The 17,532-nt window shown below is 32.4% G+C and overlaps 1 protein-coding gene across 6 annotated transcripts in view; it reads right to left on the bottom strand.

Annotated features, from left to right (window-relative positions):
- SNX13 (sorting nexin 13) overlaps nucleotides 1-17,532 on the bottom strand; it is a 136,380-nt gene that overhangs the window by 39,145 nt on the left and 79,703 nt on the right. For all 6 annotated transcript variants that reach the window (XR_009260426.1, XM_058724901.1, XM_058724897.1 and 3 more), the window contains 5 exons: nucleotides 14,722-14,821; nucleotides 12,743-12,936; nucleotides 5,252-5,356; nucleotides 4,513-4,645; nucleotides 1,942-1,979 (listed from right to left, as the gene is read on the bottom strand). Coding sequence is in view for 5 of the 6 variants with exons in the window: in XM_058724901.1 (XP_058580884.1) it covers nucleotides 1,942-1,979; nucleotides 4,513-4,645; nucleotides 5,252-5,356; nucleotides 12,743-12,936; nucleotides 14,722-14,821 (570 nt within the window). In the remaining variant the exon portion in view is untranslated. The remainder of the gene's footprint in view (nucleotides 1-1,941; nucleotides 1,980-4,512; nucleotides 4,646-5,251; nucleotides 5,357-12,742; nucleotides 12,937-14,721; nucleotides 14,822-17,532) is intronic.

The raw sequence follows: 17,532 nt of genomic DNA, 5'->3' as shown, positions 1-17,532 counted from the left end.
AATTATAAGTACTATTTAGTAAAAGAAAACTATGATCAAAACAAGTACACTAATGCTGCCCTGAAATAAAACATAGTTTTTGTTCAGTGATCCTTGGGTTAAGATTCTTGAATCTTTGGCAAAAAAAGAAGAAGATCCTTTTTTAAACTACTATGTTAAGTCAAAAACTGAAAATTCAGATTTACTATGATAACCCATACAACTATGATGTCCCTGCTAGAAATGTTTACAATTCATGTGCCAATCTCAATTGAAAAATGAGTAAATCAATACAAATAAATATTTTCTTTGCTTATTATATGGGAAAAAAACTATTATGACCTATTTTACAAACTTCAAGCTATTTTTAAAATGGAGCTATCCGCTAACATTTATCTATATATTGGGATTCCTGGGTGGTGCAGTCAGTTGAGCCCCTGACTCTTGACTTTGGGTCCTGGGATCAGGCTCCCTGCTGATCATGGAGCCTGCCTAAGATATTCTCTCTCTCTCTCTCTCTCTTTCTCTGTCTTCCCTGCTTTCCTTCTCCCCCCTCTCCCCCACTCACACACACTCTCTTCCTAAAAAAATAGTAATTTAAAAAATTGTCTATATATTTAAAAAGAATCCAAAAGACTCCACCTACTTAAAAGCTCAAATTTAATAAAATTAAGTGAATAACAAAATACGTCAAGTCATCAACCTCAAGTGTGACCTTTGTCAATCAAGATAGTGTTCTGATTTCTATCACTATGTGATAAAGAAACTGTTATTTGAAAAAGCATTTATTCCAAATATGGAATAAAGGAAACAAGTATTTGTTACTAGTGTTCACACATTTATACAAACACTACAAATATGAATACCTGAAATTTCAAATGAAGGAAAAGTTTCATTGCATTTAGGCATTTTTTCTATATAATGAACATTATTACTAATACTTTCTTCATGCTCTGGGAGTTATTCCTTCTCGTTATAAGGCTATGGAGTACAACAAAAAAATGGTAGTGATACCAAATGACTTAGGAAAATATTCTAAATGTTACACCACCTCTGACATAACACTATAGCTGACTGCCTTGGTATTTTGTTAAAGGTTATGTAATTTATAGAGTAATAAAACACTCAATATGGTCATTTTAGTAATACAGAAAACAACATAAGATAATGGACCTCTAGACCATTTAGCTATTACAAAAAGTATGAAAGTAGTGTAGCTAGAATGAAAAACAAAGGAAACAATCTCTCCCTAACCACCCCCCCCCATGAACATTGCACTGAAACTTTCATAGAAGATAATATATCTTCCTAGCAACATTTTATGAAGTAAGTTATTCATGCCAAGGATGGATATATAAAAGAACTGAAATGTTCATTATTTCACACTTTACTATGAATGTATAAAATGCCAATGACAGCTTATATGTTAAAAAATATGTCATTCTTAAACCTGTAATCGTAAGATAAAGTTGCTTAATTTACTATAAGGCTTTAAGCTCTTTTTTTATATATACAAAAACCTGAATTTGTTACAGTGTACACTATTAGAAATATCTGGAATTTTTCAGATATCCTAACTAATTTTATATTTCTCTTCTACACACAAAAAGAAAGAGCAAATTTCAATGTACACATTTATATGTCACAAGTTTACTATTCAAAACACCACTGTTCAAAGTCACTTCAAAATACTAAATATTGGGAATGAAAATATGAAATCGATTATCAAATACAACTGAATTATGCAGGTGTGACTTAAGCACACTCTTATAAGTGAAAATAAATAAATTTCAGAGGCTCTTATATGTGAATTTAACATTTCTTTTAAAGCAAGTAACTTCTTAAAATATGAAAGCATGATCTGAGAGCTTCTAATATATCATTTATTTATGTATGTTATGGCTCACCTTTGATAATATTTTCAAGCCACTTTAATAATTAAGGCACCCTAAGAGTACTTACCAAATTTATGCTTCCTGTAGGAGACCCATTAAAAGATTCTGTGGGAGGGAAAATTCAACTTAGTATACATTAATAACATTTTGGAAAGAGTTGTTTTATCTAAGGTTAAAACGCTAAGAATGAAAGTCACCAAAGCAAAGACTTATTAACAAAAGAGCACAGAAAACTGTGGTACAGTACTCCCAAACACCTGTTTCCTTAAGCCTCATGGTTTTCCAAGCCAGGTATTTCAGTGAAAATATTTATGTACCTAAGTTGCCCCATCTAAAACATATACCAAAAAAAGGTGTTCATGTATAGGAAAACAATTATTAAATATTTTATTTTCCCATTATCATATGAAGTTGTCTGATACAGTGTAAATATGAGGAAAACACTGCAGAGTGAAGTCCATTAAGAAAGGTCTCAAGTATTTTGTTAGTTTTTACTGGATTAAGACGTATTACAAATAAAACTTTTCTTTCCTGTGAAGAATAAATAGATTATTAATATAGCTATTATTTCCACTTATTCTTGGTAGATTTGGCTCAAAAACATTGCAACCCTAGGTTCCTAAATATCTCACTAATAAAACAAGATATATAAAACTTCATATACAATGCCATTGAATTAAAAAGCAACTAAAATTATTTTTAAACAGTAATGTTAGAGAGCTAAGTCAATTATACATTATTAAAATTAATGTCTTTTCCCTCAGTTTTTTATTCTATATCTGAACACGCGAAGTTATCCATTAAGATGCAACTCTGTTAAAAATACAAATAAATGTATGGCCAAGTAAAATTCATATACAGTTTTAAGTTAAGGTATGGTTTTTAGCACTTAAGAGATTATGAATAAAAGCTACAAGTGAATTTACAAGACTTTGGAAAAGTTCTTACACTATAGGATCAAAAACTACTCCCACAAAATATATTGCTACCATCGCCATTTTAAATTATGTATCATTTAGAAGCTCATACAATTAGCTGATTATGATTCAACATATCTTCTTTCATTCTGGGTCATATAGCAAATCCACTTCACAATACTAAGAAATTTCTAAAGTAGATGGAATTAAAATAGACAAAAAAAAATTCTAATAGTCCTTTCTGGAAATAGCGCTGCTACTTGCTATTCACAGCAGCTTTGTAAAAGATTTTTCAACAGACAGTAAGTACAGATATACTAAACTTGAGGTTAGCTCCTACAGAAGTACTCTTCAAAAAAAAAAAAAAGTTCCTTAATTATGCAATCAAATCCAGTTAATGGAATATTATTCCAGTTTTAGAAATAAAACCAGAAAGAGTATTAACTAAAACTCCCACAATACTAGACCAACAACCAATATAAAAGTTAACAAAACTCAAACGCAAACTTCTCTAACTGGGTTTCTTAGATTATTTAAAAAGTAATATCTTATTAATGTAGACCAGGGAGTGGGGAAGGGGAGACAGAGGAGAAGGAAGGCTAAGAACCTTTGATAATGGAGATACTTTTTAAAGCAGTGCTTACTACCTAAGAGATCTATTGTATGTCCAACCCCAGTGGTCCAGCCCTTAAAACCTATTCATAAGTAAATGATTAAAATTAAAGCATTCTCTTAAAATAATTACTTTGTCAAATCTTTCCCATTTACTTTTTATTTTCATTGCTTATATAGACAAATTTCAAACCTTATTGAAATATTTAATTAGTTTAATAAGTACTAATGAATTGGATCATAAGTAAAATGGCCACTGGGCCTCACAATATGGAGACTTGTGCTCTAAAGGCTGCCTCTCCCACTATTTTTAAATAACAGCTTATATACTACTGATAAAAACTGGTATTTGTGTTTTAGTCTATAAATCATTCTCATATACATAATTTCCCTTAAATCCGACAAATGATATCATAATAACTCTGAAAATATGGCAAAAATTTTATCCTAGATTTACAACTAAGAAAAATGAGGCTTAAAGAAATTAAGTATTTGGCCAACATCACAGAGGTACTAAGTAGCAGAACAGGAGTAAAATCTAAATATTCTGATTCTCAAAATCTGCTTTCCTCATTATGCCACAGTGGTAATAGCCTCATCTGAAAAAATTCAATGTTGAAACAAATGACTTTTGTAGCTTCTTCCAGCTTATACTGTGCAGGGTATAATTAAAGGGAAAAAAACTGTTTTTTTTAAAACAATGCTCTTTGGATTATGGTACACTCTCAGGATCACTACTTGTTATCTCATTTAATCCTCTCAATAATCCTGTTAATCATGAATACTATTAGTTATTAGCAAAAGGGAAACTATCATAAAAAATATTTGGGTGATACAATTCAAGAAAACATTTTTTAAGACTCCAAGGCTTTTATAGCTATGTTCTAATCTGTTATTAAATTTTCAACATTTTGATTTAGTGAGGTAACTAAACTTTGTCATTCATTTATAGAATTTTAAATATAATTTATAATTGGGCTTCAAGGTATTTTCTATCTTGTTTTAAAGATCATGTTTTGGCAACAGAATATATGTAGGAATACGTTATGTGTACACACACATACACACACACACAAACACACACACATGTGCAATGTGTGTCACCTTACCTCCATCACCATCATCTGATCCTCTGAAACTAGGATCTTTTAACATATCCAGCTCGGCTAACATGCGCACATAAAGTGCATTCTGTCTGAAGGAAGGATAAAATCTTTCATCTCGTAGCATCAATTCATAAACCTTATTGAAATAAATTAAGATATTCCACCATTAATACAGATAATATACTAATTTTCACTAATAAGATTTCACCAAAAGCTAGACAGAGGTCTTGCTATAAAGAATCACAGATTCCGTATTTATAAGATATCAACAATAAGCCTCTATCACAAATAATGATTTCTCAACTAATTTCACAACTAAGGGACCCTCCAATACCTAAACTGCATTGAAAATGGTCCTACAGCAACACAAGTCACATGACAGGTTATATATAGTGTTCTAGGAAGTACTATATTCTAAGAAACAAGCCCACATAAAGGCTCCAGGATCACAGTAAAATAAATTACGTCAGGTTACTGACATATCATCAACTCATGAAAGTCTAAGACTATGTATCTGGCCCTTTAGATTTAAATACCAACCCAACATAAGGATTTTCCTCACTTGTCAATTAAATGAACAAACAAACTGGCCTATCCTTTTTGTAACTGAGAAATCTGAGTTCCATTACTCACCTTTTTAGTTATTTATACTTTTATGCTTCAATAACCTTTGAAAAACTGAATTACATGTACAAAGAAATACATATTTTTTATAAGAAAGAATGATAAACTCAACATATACCTTCCTTTGAATGTCATCAAAGATTTCAGGGGTTGGATCTTCATGATTCAAAGTATCTGCTAATTTTGCTACCAAATAATCATCAACAGTAACTCTTGGAGATGCCTAACAAACAGAGAAAAATAACAGTAGTAATGACATTTTGCGTTTCTAAATACAAGTTTATTTTTTAAAGAAGAATTACATAGTGGAATCATATTATTGAAAGTAACTGGCAAAAAATCCTTGCTTTGTAAACAACACTGTGATGTTTAATAAGCCTGAAATAAGAACCAAACCTTCTTGTCATAATGTAATACAGAATGGGAGACAAACATGGATTTAAATCCTGGCATTTGCTGAATAAGTTCCCTCTCAATAGGCTTAATTTCCACAATATGCAAAATGGATATAATACCACCTACGATTATTATGTAACCATGAGAGATTTATCTAAGGCATACAATCCCAGTGTCTAGCACATAAGAAACACTGTCATTAGGAATTAGTGTTTAACATCCAGTAGCCCTGGATGTCTATTTAATGACTGTCAAAACAATAAGCCATTTTTTACTTATCATTTAACACTAGAAATAGTCCTTTTAAGTTGCCTTTAAAAGAGACTATCCTTTTCCTAAATTTGGCTTTATATCGCTGTAGCAAAATCCCAGTGTGATATGGGAGGGCAAAAATATGAAAAGTTAATTTCTTCCAATGACTTTCATTTTAAAGTGCATAATATGACAGATACACCACAGAAATATAAAATCTGATGTTCAATGTGAAAAATTTCTTTATTGAAAGAAAAAAATGCTGAAAAACTAGAAATATGGTCTTCTTTGGCATGTCAACTTGAATTTTTAGTTCTGAAGCCTCTGGAGAATAAATGAGTGATAAGGATGTTAACTTTTAAAAAACTAGAACAAGAATGCATTGTTTAAATAATTTCTTTATGCTATCCAATAGAATTATCTAAAGAAAAGAATGGATAAATACAGAAAAAGAGAAAGGTTTACAAATAAGTAAACAACAGAGTATAAATGTATAGGAAAAGGACTATACAACTTCTAATGTTCCCTTGTTAATTCAACATTATAACTAGTAAACCCAAGTAGGTGGTGCAGGGTGGTTGGAGCTTTTTGGAGGAGGAAGGGGAGGGTGCTTATTTGTTGACTGTGTATGAGAGGATGTGGTGTGGTGGTGTGTGTATGTTTTCCCCTGAAATAACAAAAAAACTAAACAACTTCAAGTCTGTAAAAAAATATTAGAGAGGAACTGATGTTAGCTAGTTTTGTCCTTTCATTTGCCCTCTAAGATGACTAAACTCAGTTTCTAGGAAATAAGAAGATGCAAATTTGAAAATTACAACATTTCACATTTAGTTTACTTTTTCCTATAATCTCAAATATACAGAACTGAATTAAGCCTCATCTTTGGTATAGGGTGACCAACGTTTTTAAAGAGTTATCACAGGACACAACTAACCAGATCTCAAAGAATCAATATAGAAAAAAATATTTCTATACATTTTTTACTATTTAACATAAAAATACAAAAATGTGTTTTTTCAGAATTATCTATTAATGTGTGTTCTGCACTTTTCCACTACACAAATGTGATTATTTAAACAAGAGGACTACTTAATAGTGGCAATTAGTAATTAATAGGACTAATTCAACAAATAATGTTTGAGAAAAACCTAACTATTTAGGTTCTGTTTTCTGATACACAATTTAACTTTTTAAGCTCTTCGTTATATAATAAATATTGCAGGCTTTATTATTGTGTATTATTAAAGTGCATAAATAGAAGACTTTTAAAAAGATTATAAATATAATAAGACTAAACAGGTATTATCTATATTTAACTTAAAAAATTACTTTCCTTTTGATTCCACAATCTGATGAAGATATTTTTACTTTTTATGTTTCCTTTTTTAACAATACTTCTCTAATCTGCCTGCAGACTTTGGGACTTTTTTTTTTTTTTTTCTTAAACCAGGGGGTATAACTGAATACAACCAAATACAAAATTCACCTTGACTTTTACCTCTGTTCTTAAGCCTACATCACACTTATTTCCCTTATCAGTCCAATGTGATGACATCAAGTTAAATAAATACCCTTTCGGGGTGCCTGGGTGGCTCAGGTCATGATCTCGCGGTCCGTGAGTTCACGCCCCGTGTCGGGCTCTGTGCTGACAGCTCAGAGCCTGGAGCCTGTTTCAGATTCTGTGTCTCCCTCTCTCTGACCCTCCCCCATTCATGCTCTGTCTCTCTCTGTCTCAAAAATAAACGTTAAAAAAAAATTTTTTTTAATACATAAATAAAATAAATAAATATCCTTTCAATAAAACCATTTTGGCATAGAATACTAAGACTTTCCTTACTAAAAGCAGCAGCAGGTTTTTAGACCTATAGGCCCAGTGTATCTAAGAATTTACCATATAGACTTTATGTCTAAAATGCCCATTTTAAACACTTCAAAGCATAATGCATGTCATTAAAAGTTAAACTTCTCTTCCTTAAGAAAAATGGTTTTAAAACACACAGATCATTTAAACTTGTGAGAGTGAAGGTGAATTCCAAACAAATTATAGTTTTAGTAAAGAAACAGAAAATCCTATTAAAGCTGGCGGTCCCTTTCTGGTGATATTTTTTGAGTCCTCAATAGTCTCATCTCAAACAAACAAACAAAAACATTAGCCATTTTGTTCACTGAGTTTTTCTATAACCCACACAAAAACAACTTAGGTCAAACCATCCTTCTCAAGGTTCCTCTTAGCCTCTTCAAAGATCATTCAACAGTTCTGGAGAAAAAGGCATATAAATTTCTGTTTACCAAAAAAATAAATAAATAAAAATAAAAATATTGGTTTACCATAATTCTTTCCACCATATTTATTTTTTATGTATTTTCAAATTAGAAGACATTATTCTTCTCCCATTCTTTGAAAACATGATTTTACTGCTATCAATATTTTAGCATTTTTTCTATGGCTGGCAACGATAGCCATAGCCATGTTGAAGCAAATGTCTAAAATGCTTATTTTCTGACACTTTTATAATGTCAAGAATCTCATTAAGTGTTTATGAATGTTTTGAAGAAACTAAAAATTGACCAAAAAACTTTTATGAAAGCCTCGGTATCACAGGTAAGCAAATGGTACCCCATTTTAGCAGTATTGTATAGAAGGAATACATTATTTAGCAGGTAAGATCTTTTCATTTTCTTTGGTAAGAAGTTTATAGACTGAAAGAAATTTGTCAAAATTTACATTTGCACTGTCTGATAAATATGTATTTATATAAAAGCAAAGTTTCTTTTATGTTTTCTGCAATTTATTAAAATGTTAAACATCAAGATTATCTAAAATTCCCCATTTCTTCACATCGAAGAACCTAGTAGCTATGGGAAACATACCCTTCTTGCCACAATGTGATGTAACACAATACACTACCAAAAGCATGACTGCTGGTTAAGAACTGCCAGAATAAGTTCTAAACTTGAAAGGGCCAGAACACGTTATCAAAACTTTCTCTCTTGTTTACCCACAGGATATTTCAGCTGAAACTTCTGAATCATGAAATGTAACACTATTCAGTTTAAAAGTAACTCTACTTTTACAAAGCAAACAAGGGACAGATAGGCTAATGTGTGTTCATTTGTACACTGTGCCCAAGCTAATTCACTTAATCCTCACTAGTTTTAACTGATCACTGGGGTCTTTTGGGGAGATGGAAAAAAAACAAAAGCAAAAACTTATTAATTTAAAATTATTTGCAATATTCAGTTTCAATATTTGCTTTTATATCCCCTTCTCCACCAAGACCAATCACAAAACATTTTTTATACATCATGTAGTATGCTTTATTTTGGTTACTCTCCCTAATCCAGGTATAAGGCTCCTTCTCTTTGTCATTAAAACGACATAGTCATTTAGTCTTCTTTTCTGGCACTGTCTAGGTCATGCTGATGATGGTACTGTAATTATCCTCATTTTCATGTCTCAACTTTTAGAAAACATGGTTTTAATATTCATAATGTTAAAAATTAAAAAGTCCTGGGACACCTGGGTGGCTCAGTTGGTTAAGCATCCGACTTCGGCTCAAGTCATGATTTCACGGTTTGTGAGTTCAAGCGCCACGTTGGGCTCTGTGCTGACAGCTCAGAGCCTAGAGCCTGCTTCGGATTCTGTGTCTCCCTCTCTCTCTGCCCCTCCCCTGCTCATGCTCTGTCTCTCTCTGTCTCTCAATAATAAATAAACATTCAAGAAATTTAAAAATTAAAAAGTCCTATCACAATACAAAACACATGACAGGAAAAGTAAAAGACAGACTGTGAATATCCAGGATAACAAATCACTTAAATTGTAGATGCAGTATAGACAATAGAGTCCATTACTGTGAAGAGCAAATAATGGCTGCCAATATTATAAGCTAAGGAAAAAAGACAACGATGACTGTGAAAAATCCACACCATAGTCATTTGACACTAACATGTTGCCTTCAGCCCTGAATTTCTGGCATCACATTGAGGTTTTGAATTTTTGCCAATCTTCTCCATCCAATGCTAAAATGTGGGACTTGCTGTGTCCTGGGGAAAGGTTTCCCAAGACTCAGGAGGTCTTTCAATGCTTTAAAAAGAGATGACCTTCAAAAGAGTAACAATTAAACTCATAGTTGATTTCTCAGTAGAAACATAAAAGCCAGAAAACAATGAAATGCTATCTTTAAAATGCTGAAAGAAATTAGCTTAAATAATTATTAATTTTTTATTTATCCAGTATTAACTATAATCCCCACACTGGATTACATAAAAAAGAAATGACCACAACCTACTTTAAAAACTAACATAGAAAGACTTTGATATATACCTTAAAGCTGTGTTTTTAAATAGAAACTCTTGAATGTGTGCAATAAGAAAACATGAACAGCAATATTCAGAGCAAAAGTATGAGAGAAAAGAAATGGAAAACAAACCAAATTGCTCATAAATATTACTGAAGGTAAATAAAGTCTTGTATATGTGTATGATAAAATACTTCAGTGAAAATGAACTATACTTGCATGAATCAAAATGTATAAATATCAATATAATAATGAGAATAAAACAATGCATATAGTATCAGACCATTTACATAAAGGCTAAAAACAAAGCTAAGGGGGCACCTGGGTGGCTCAGTCGGTTAAATGTCCGACTCTGACTCCTCTTGATTTCAGCTCAGGCCATGATCTCGTGTTTTGTCCATCGAGCTCTGCATTGGGTTCTGAGCTGACAGCAAGGAGTCTCTCTCCCCCTTTCTCTCCTCACCCCTCCCCTGCTCACGCTTTCTCTCTCTCTCTCAAAATAAATAAATAAATAAATAAATAAATAAATAAATAAATAAATAAATAAAGCAGTGTATAAGCAATGTGTGCTTTAGAACACACATGTATATTAAAATGGTAGGGAAAAGCAAGTGAATAATTACAAGGAATTAAAGAAACCGGTAAACATGATAGGTGAAGACAGGTGAAGAATATATTAAGGATCTTCAAAAGCATAGTAAATGTTTTATTTCTTCAGCTAAATGGGGTGTATAAAGGTGTCTGTTATAGTATTATTCTTTAAAATGTGCACTCTGTTACGTATGATATATTTCATAAGGCAAAAATATAAGCAAATGGATGAATGAGCAGGTTTCAAACAAAATTCACACTTAAATTCAAATCCAACTTTTGTGCTAGTTAAGTATAAATTAAAAGGTATTATAGCATAGCCATTACAAGTACTGGAGTGTGAGAAATCTCAAGGATTGCTGTGTCCATATTAATGAGGGATATTGGTCGATAGTCTCCTGAGTGAGGTCTTTGTCTGGCTTTGTTATCAGAATGACAGTTTGGCAATCTGTGTCTTTGAAAGCATTTGCCCATGTCACCTAAGGTGTCTAGTTTGTTGTGATAAAGTTGTTTATAATATTTGCTTATGGTCTTTTTGATTTCTATACGGTTGGTAATGATGCCTCATGATTTTGGTATCTGTGACTTTCTTTCTTGGCCAATCCTGCTAAAGTTTTTCAATTCTATTTCTCTTTCAAAGAAACACCTCTTGGTTTTATTGTTTTCATTACTGTTTTTCTGTTTTTCATTTCACTCATGTCTATTCTGATCTTTACTGCTTCCTTCCTTCAGTTTACCTTGAATTTATTTTGCTTTTCTTCTTCTGGTTTAAGGTGAAAATATAAATTGTCATTTTGAGATCTTTCCTCTTTCTAACTAGGCATTTAAAGCTACAAATTTCCCTCTAAGCACTGCTGTAATTGCATCCCATAAATTGTGATACATTGTGTTCTCATTTTCATTCAAAATACCTTCTAATTTCCTTCTGATTTCCTTATGACCTAGAGACTACTTAGAAATGTGTTAATTTTTAAATATTTATAATTTCTCAAAATTCCTTTGTTAATTTCTAATTAATTGTACTACGATAAATAGACATTCTTTCTATGGTTTCAATACATTTTTTAATGTTTCTTTACTTATTTTTGAGAGAGAGAGAGAGAGCACACAAGCAGGGAAAGGGCAGGGAAGGGGAGGGAAGAAGAGAACCCAAGCAGGCTCTGCGCTGTCACTACAGAGGCTGACATGGGGCTCAATTCCCTGAACAGTGAGGTCATTACCTGAGTCAAAATCAAGAGCCAGGCACTCAATCAAGTGAGCTCCCCAGGTGCCCCTAATTTCAATCCTTTTAAATTCAGAGTTGTTTTATGGCCTAGTAAAAAGTCTGTCTACCCTAGACAATGTTCCACAAGAGCTTGAAAATAGTGGGTATTCTGCTGTTGTTAGTGCAAGTATTCTACAGATGTGTTAGATCTAATTGGTTTACAGTGTTCTTCGATTCTTGTATAATTTTGGCCATTTTTTTCTTTTCCCATTTGGTCATTTTCTTTCTAATCATTCTGTCAATTATCGAGTGGGTATTGAAGTCTTCAACTATTACTGTTAAATTGTCTATTTCTCCCTTCAATTCTATCAGGTTTTGTTCTATGTGTCTGTGGAGGTTTTGCTGTTGTGTTTATAATTATTTTACCATTTTGATCAACTGACCCTTTTAGCATTATAAAATGTTCCTCTTTTCTCTAAAAACAAATTTTGTCTTAAAATCTATTGTCTAATATTAGTATAGCCGCTCCAGCTCTGTTTTGGTTACTGCTTGCATGGTTTATCTTTTTCCATTCTTTTACTTTCAATCTTTTGTGTCCTTGAATCTAGAGTGTGTGCCCTTAAATCTTGATTCTATCATTAGTATTTGCGTGACCTTGGCAAAGTTAATTCAATTTTCTAAACATGAGTTTCTTTACCTATAAAATAAAGATAATAATATACAATAAGACTTATCAGATTTAAATGAGACACTGTTTCCAAGCAGCAGTGCCTACTATAAGTAATGAATATTCATTTATATTACAAAATTTATTACTAAAGATACTACCAAAGAAGTTAAGAAAACAGTAACAAAAATATATCCCCACCTTTTCTGATAAATACTGTTCATATATTCCAACAGCAGCTGCTCTTAGAAGACCTTTGGTTTGGTTAGTTTGATGTTTTCCATCCTTCTGACGACTTAATAAAACTTCTAGTTGCTGTTGGGCTGTAACTCGGTATCCTTCCACTGTCATCCAGAAGAAGAGGTGTGCTTGACCTCCAGTTTGCTGCATGTAATCTAGCAAACAAAATCCATAACAATGTAGTTATTCATGTCACATGTTTTCGGGTGCATGTAACCATATGACAAGTTAAGAAGGATTTAAGTTTCAAATACTTAAAACCCTATATTTTCAAACTGTGAGGCAAATGCTTGAGGTAAAGAATACTTACATCACAAACTGTTAAGCTAAAAAGACCACAGTTATGTAAAAAGCACAAACTGAAGCATATTTTTTTTTTAAAAATTTCATTTTTCATGATAAAATTTCGAGATATAATTGCACAGAAGGCTTCATCAGAAATAAATTATTTCAATATTCAGCTTCTGTTCTCAATAAAGATTATTAATTATAATATTAATATTTCCACAAATTTAAAAAATAAGGATTAGTATCTTCAACAAGCCATGTATTTATGTTTTTGGTCATGAAAATGAAGAATCAGGGAAGTTTAATGAAAATGTCCTCCAGATAAAAGCAATTTTGATGTATAGTTGACCCCTGAACAATGCAGAGGTTAGGGGCACTGACTCACCATGCAGTCAAATATCCATGTGTAACTTTAGACTCCCCCCAAACCATAACTACTAGTAGTCCACTCTTGACTGGAAGCCTTACCATTAATATAAACAGTTAATTAACACATATAACATTTTGTATGTTAAATGTATCATATGCTGTATTCTTACTATAAAATAAACTAGAGAAGGAAATATTACGAGTCATTAGAAAAACACATTTGTATTACTGTACTGTATTTATTGGATAAAATCCAAGTAAAGTGAATCTGCAGAGCTCAAATTTGTGTTGTTCAAGGATCAACTATATTATCAAAACTACTAAATATTTATATTTATTAAAATGATATAAAAAATCCCTTTCCCATTCATGCACTGAAAGATACAAATAACTTACAAGCACTGTGTACTGCTGATAAAGTACTCCTTCCCAAACAATTTAGGGGCACCTGGGTGGCTTAGTCAGTTAAGGGTCCAACGCCTGATTTCAGGTCAGGTCATCATCTTAACAGTTCATGAGCTCGAGCCCCATGTCGGGCTCTGTGTTGACTGTGCAGAACATGCCTGGGATTTTTCTCTCTCCCTCTCCTGCTCACTTTCTTTCTCAAAATAAATTAATTAATTTAAATTCATAGTAGAATCTCCTAGAGTTTATTTTTAAACACCACTGGGTGTTTCTTTTAAGTAGGCTGCACACTCAGCATGGAGCCCATGTGAGACTTGAACTCATGACCCTGAGATCAAGACCTGAGCTGAGATCGAGAGTCGGATGCTTACCCAAATGAGCTACCCGGGCGCCCCTCCTAGGGTTTATTTTAAAAGCAATTTAACAAACACACATTTAAGTTATGAAAAGCATTTCATTCCTTCAAAACAAAATAAATCTCCACCTCGATGATTTCCAAAGAAAAGGACTATTTCAGAAAATGAAGAGTGGAGGAAAGACATAACTGGCATGCTTAATTTCAGATATTTAAATGTTAGTAATCTTTACAATTATTAAAAATTTCAAGGGGTGGGGCACCCGGGTGGCTCAGTCAGTAAAGTGTTTGACTCTTGATTTTAGCTCAGGTCATGATCTCACAGTTCGTGGGTTAGAGTCCCACACTGGGGTCCATGCTGACAGTGTGGAGCCTGCTTAGGATTCTCTCTCTCTTCCTCTCTCTCCCTGCCCCTCCCCCACTCATGCTTGCTCTCACTCTCTCTCTCTCTCTCAAAATAAAAAATAAACTTAAATAAAAATTTCAAGGGCTATTATTATTTTCGTAAGATGGATTTACCTACCCATAAAAAACTGTAGTGCAACATTGTCTACAAGAATGCTGTCCAAGGGGACTGTGCAAAGTTTCCCAAAGTTTGCTGCCAGTTTCACAGTATTTATTTCCTACAAATAAAAGTAAATATAGGTTAATATTTTATCTATTCACTCACTAGGTTAAAGATCATTACATAGATATAAAAACATTACACTAAAATGGAATAAAGTGTTTTTTCCTTCTCATTCATTTAGGTTCTCAAAACAGTATAAGCCTGGAGAATTTCCTAGTTATTTTAAGTTGTTTAGTGAATATGCATTAAAAGTATGATAAGCATCCATTTCTTTCAATACAAAGTAATTCTAAATTATTGGAATTTCATATATTCTCTATCTCTACACATATTTCAAATGAAAACAAATATTTTAGGGGCTAAAGGGGATGTATGGAATACTCACGATGTGCAATAATAAATAAATACCAACATTCTCAAGTATAGATTGAGGTCTATCCAATGAGAAAACAGAAAATATTCAGAGTGATTTTGCTTCTCACAGAGCAAAAACTCTACAGTCTTTATATAAAATGTTCTTCTCACACTACCTAAATAGTAAATTATATTCATTTTTCAAAGTAACACAGTAAGATAACTACCTACACACAGAAAAAAATGAAAAATAAAAAAATAAAACAAACATAGGTTCAAAATTTAGAGAATCTATGTGTCAAGCACAGTGCTAGGTACATTATACACATTACTTTATTATCCACAACAATCCTATTGGATAAATATTGCCAATCCTACTTACTGGAGAAGAAAGCTTAAGATCAGAAAGGCTGCCTATGATCACAGAGCTGGCAAGAAAGACTGTTTTCAAAGCCTGCAGCTTTTCCCATAAAACCCATGATGTTTCGGTGAAGTATCAGTTTGTCTGTATTCCTAAATCCATCCCTCATAACCATCTTTTTAAAAAAGAAAGACAGTAAGGTTTTTCTGAAAGTTAGGCTGCCTTAATTAGGTGTGGATACTAAATTAGATACAGGTAGTACATAAAGGAGAAAGAAGATAACTTGAAAAAAGGAGGGAAAATGTCCTCTGTATTTATTATCTCCCTTCGTATAAATAAACTCAAAATGGATGAAAGACCTAAATGTAAGATAGGAAGCCATCAAAATCCTCAAGGAGAAAGCAGGCAAAAACCTCTTTGATCTTGGCCGCAGCAACTTCTTAATCAACATGGCTCCAGAGGCAAGGGAAACAAAAGCAAAAATGAACTACTGGAACCTCATCAAAATAAAAAGCTTCTGCACAGCAAAGGAAACAATCAGCAACACTAAAAGGCAACCAACAGAATGGGAGAAGACATTTGCAAAAGACATATCAGATAAAGGGTTAGTATCCAAAATATATAAAGAACTTATCAAACTCAACATGCAAAAAAAAAAAAAAAAAATACACACACACACACACACACACACACACACACACACACACACACACAAAATGGAGTATTACTTGGCAATCAAAAAGAATGAAATCTTGCCATCTGCAACTATGTGGATGGAACTAGAGGGTATAATCCTAAGCGAAATTAGTCAGAGAAAGACAAATATATGACTTCACTCATATGAGGAGTTTAAGGCACAGAACAGATGAACACAAGGAAGGGAAGCAAAAATAATATAAAAATAGGGAGGGGACAAAACATAAGAGACTCTTCAATATGGAGAACAAAGAGAGGGTTACGGGGGTGTTGTGGGAGGGGGATGGGTTAAATGGATAAGGGGCATTAAGGAATCTATTCCTGAAATAACTGTTGCACTATATGCTAACTTGGAAGTAAATTAAAAAAATAATAAAATAAAATAAAATAAAATAAAATAAAATAAAATAAAATAAAATAAAATAAAATAAAATAAAATAAAAAATAAAATACGGAAAAAAATTTAATGCAAAAAAAATTTCTTTAAATACTGTATAATAAACAGATAAGTGACTTAAAACGTTTGGCATAAAGTTACCCAATGCCAGCATATGATTTCTCCTATCTAAATCTTCTTTCTTCAAATTTATCCCTTTTTCTCCTTCCCAGAAGCAGCTCCACAGATAAGGGATGCAGAAGAGTATTCACTGCAACCTTATTAGTAATAAAAAAGATAAAGGGCCTTCTAAGACTTCAAGATGGGTAGTACGGTTAAAAAACTTCACCTCTGTGGGGATTCTGATTTTTCTTTCAAAGAAAAACTACTGTATGACCTGAACTACTAAAAAGGTGAAGCTTGATATTCAAAATAGAAGTGACCAGCTTCAAACAAGACATCTAAATTTTAAAAGGATTTGCTATCAAAAGGTGTCCCAACAAATGGACTTTAAATAATGATGATGAAAGATCACTAACTCTAAGGTCTAGATAAGGTAAACTAAGCATAAGTGAAATCATACCATTCTTCCATTCTGAATTTGCACGGGTAAATAATTTTAAAATAACACTTAACTAGAACAGTCATACATACACGTATACTCAGGTATACGACAAATGTGGCCTCAAGTAAGGTCAGTTATAATTAATCCAGCAAACTAAACCAAGATTTACAAAAATTAGTCTTCTGTTCCTTAATAAATTTAAATACACTGCAAAATTACAAGCCCAGAGAGTCACAATAAATTTCCAAAATAGAAAATCAGCCAAAAAAACCCTGACTACACTAAAAACTAAAAGTAGTAAAAACTGCTTTTTTTCTGTTTTAAAGCCCCATTTCTCTGCTTCTCTGCAGGGCAAAACTCCTCCAAACAGCTGCCTATAATCACTATTTCTAATTCATCTTTTCCCATTTTCTC

This window comes from Neofelis nebulosa, chromosome 4 (genome assembly GCF_028018385.1).
Source record: "Neofelis nebulosa isolate mNeoNeb1 chromosome 4, mNeoNeb1.pri, whole genome shotgun sequence".
Lineage (NCBI taxonomy): Eukaryota > Metazoa > Chordata > Mammalia > Carnivora > Felidae > Neofelis > Neofelis nebulosa.
This window is presented reverse-complemented; position numbering and strand designations above follow the sequence as displayed.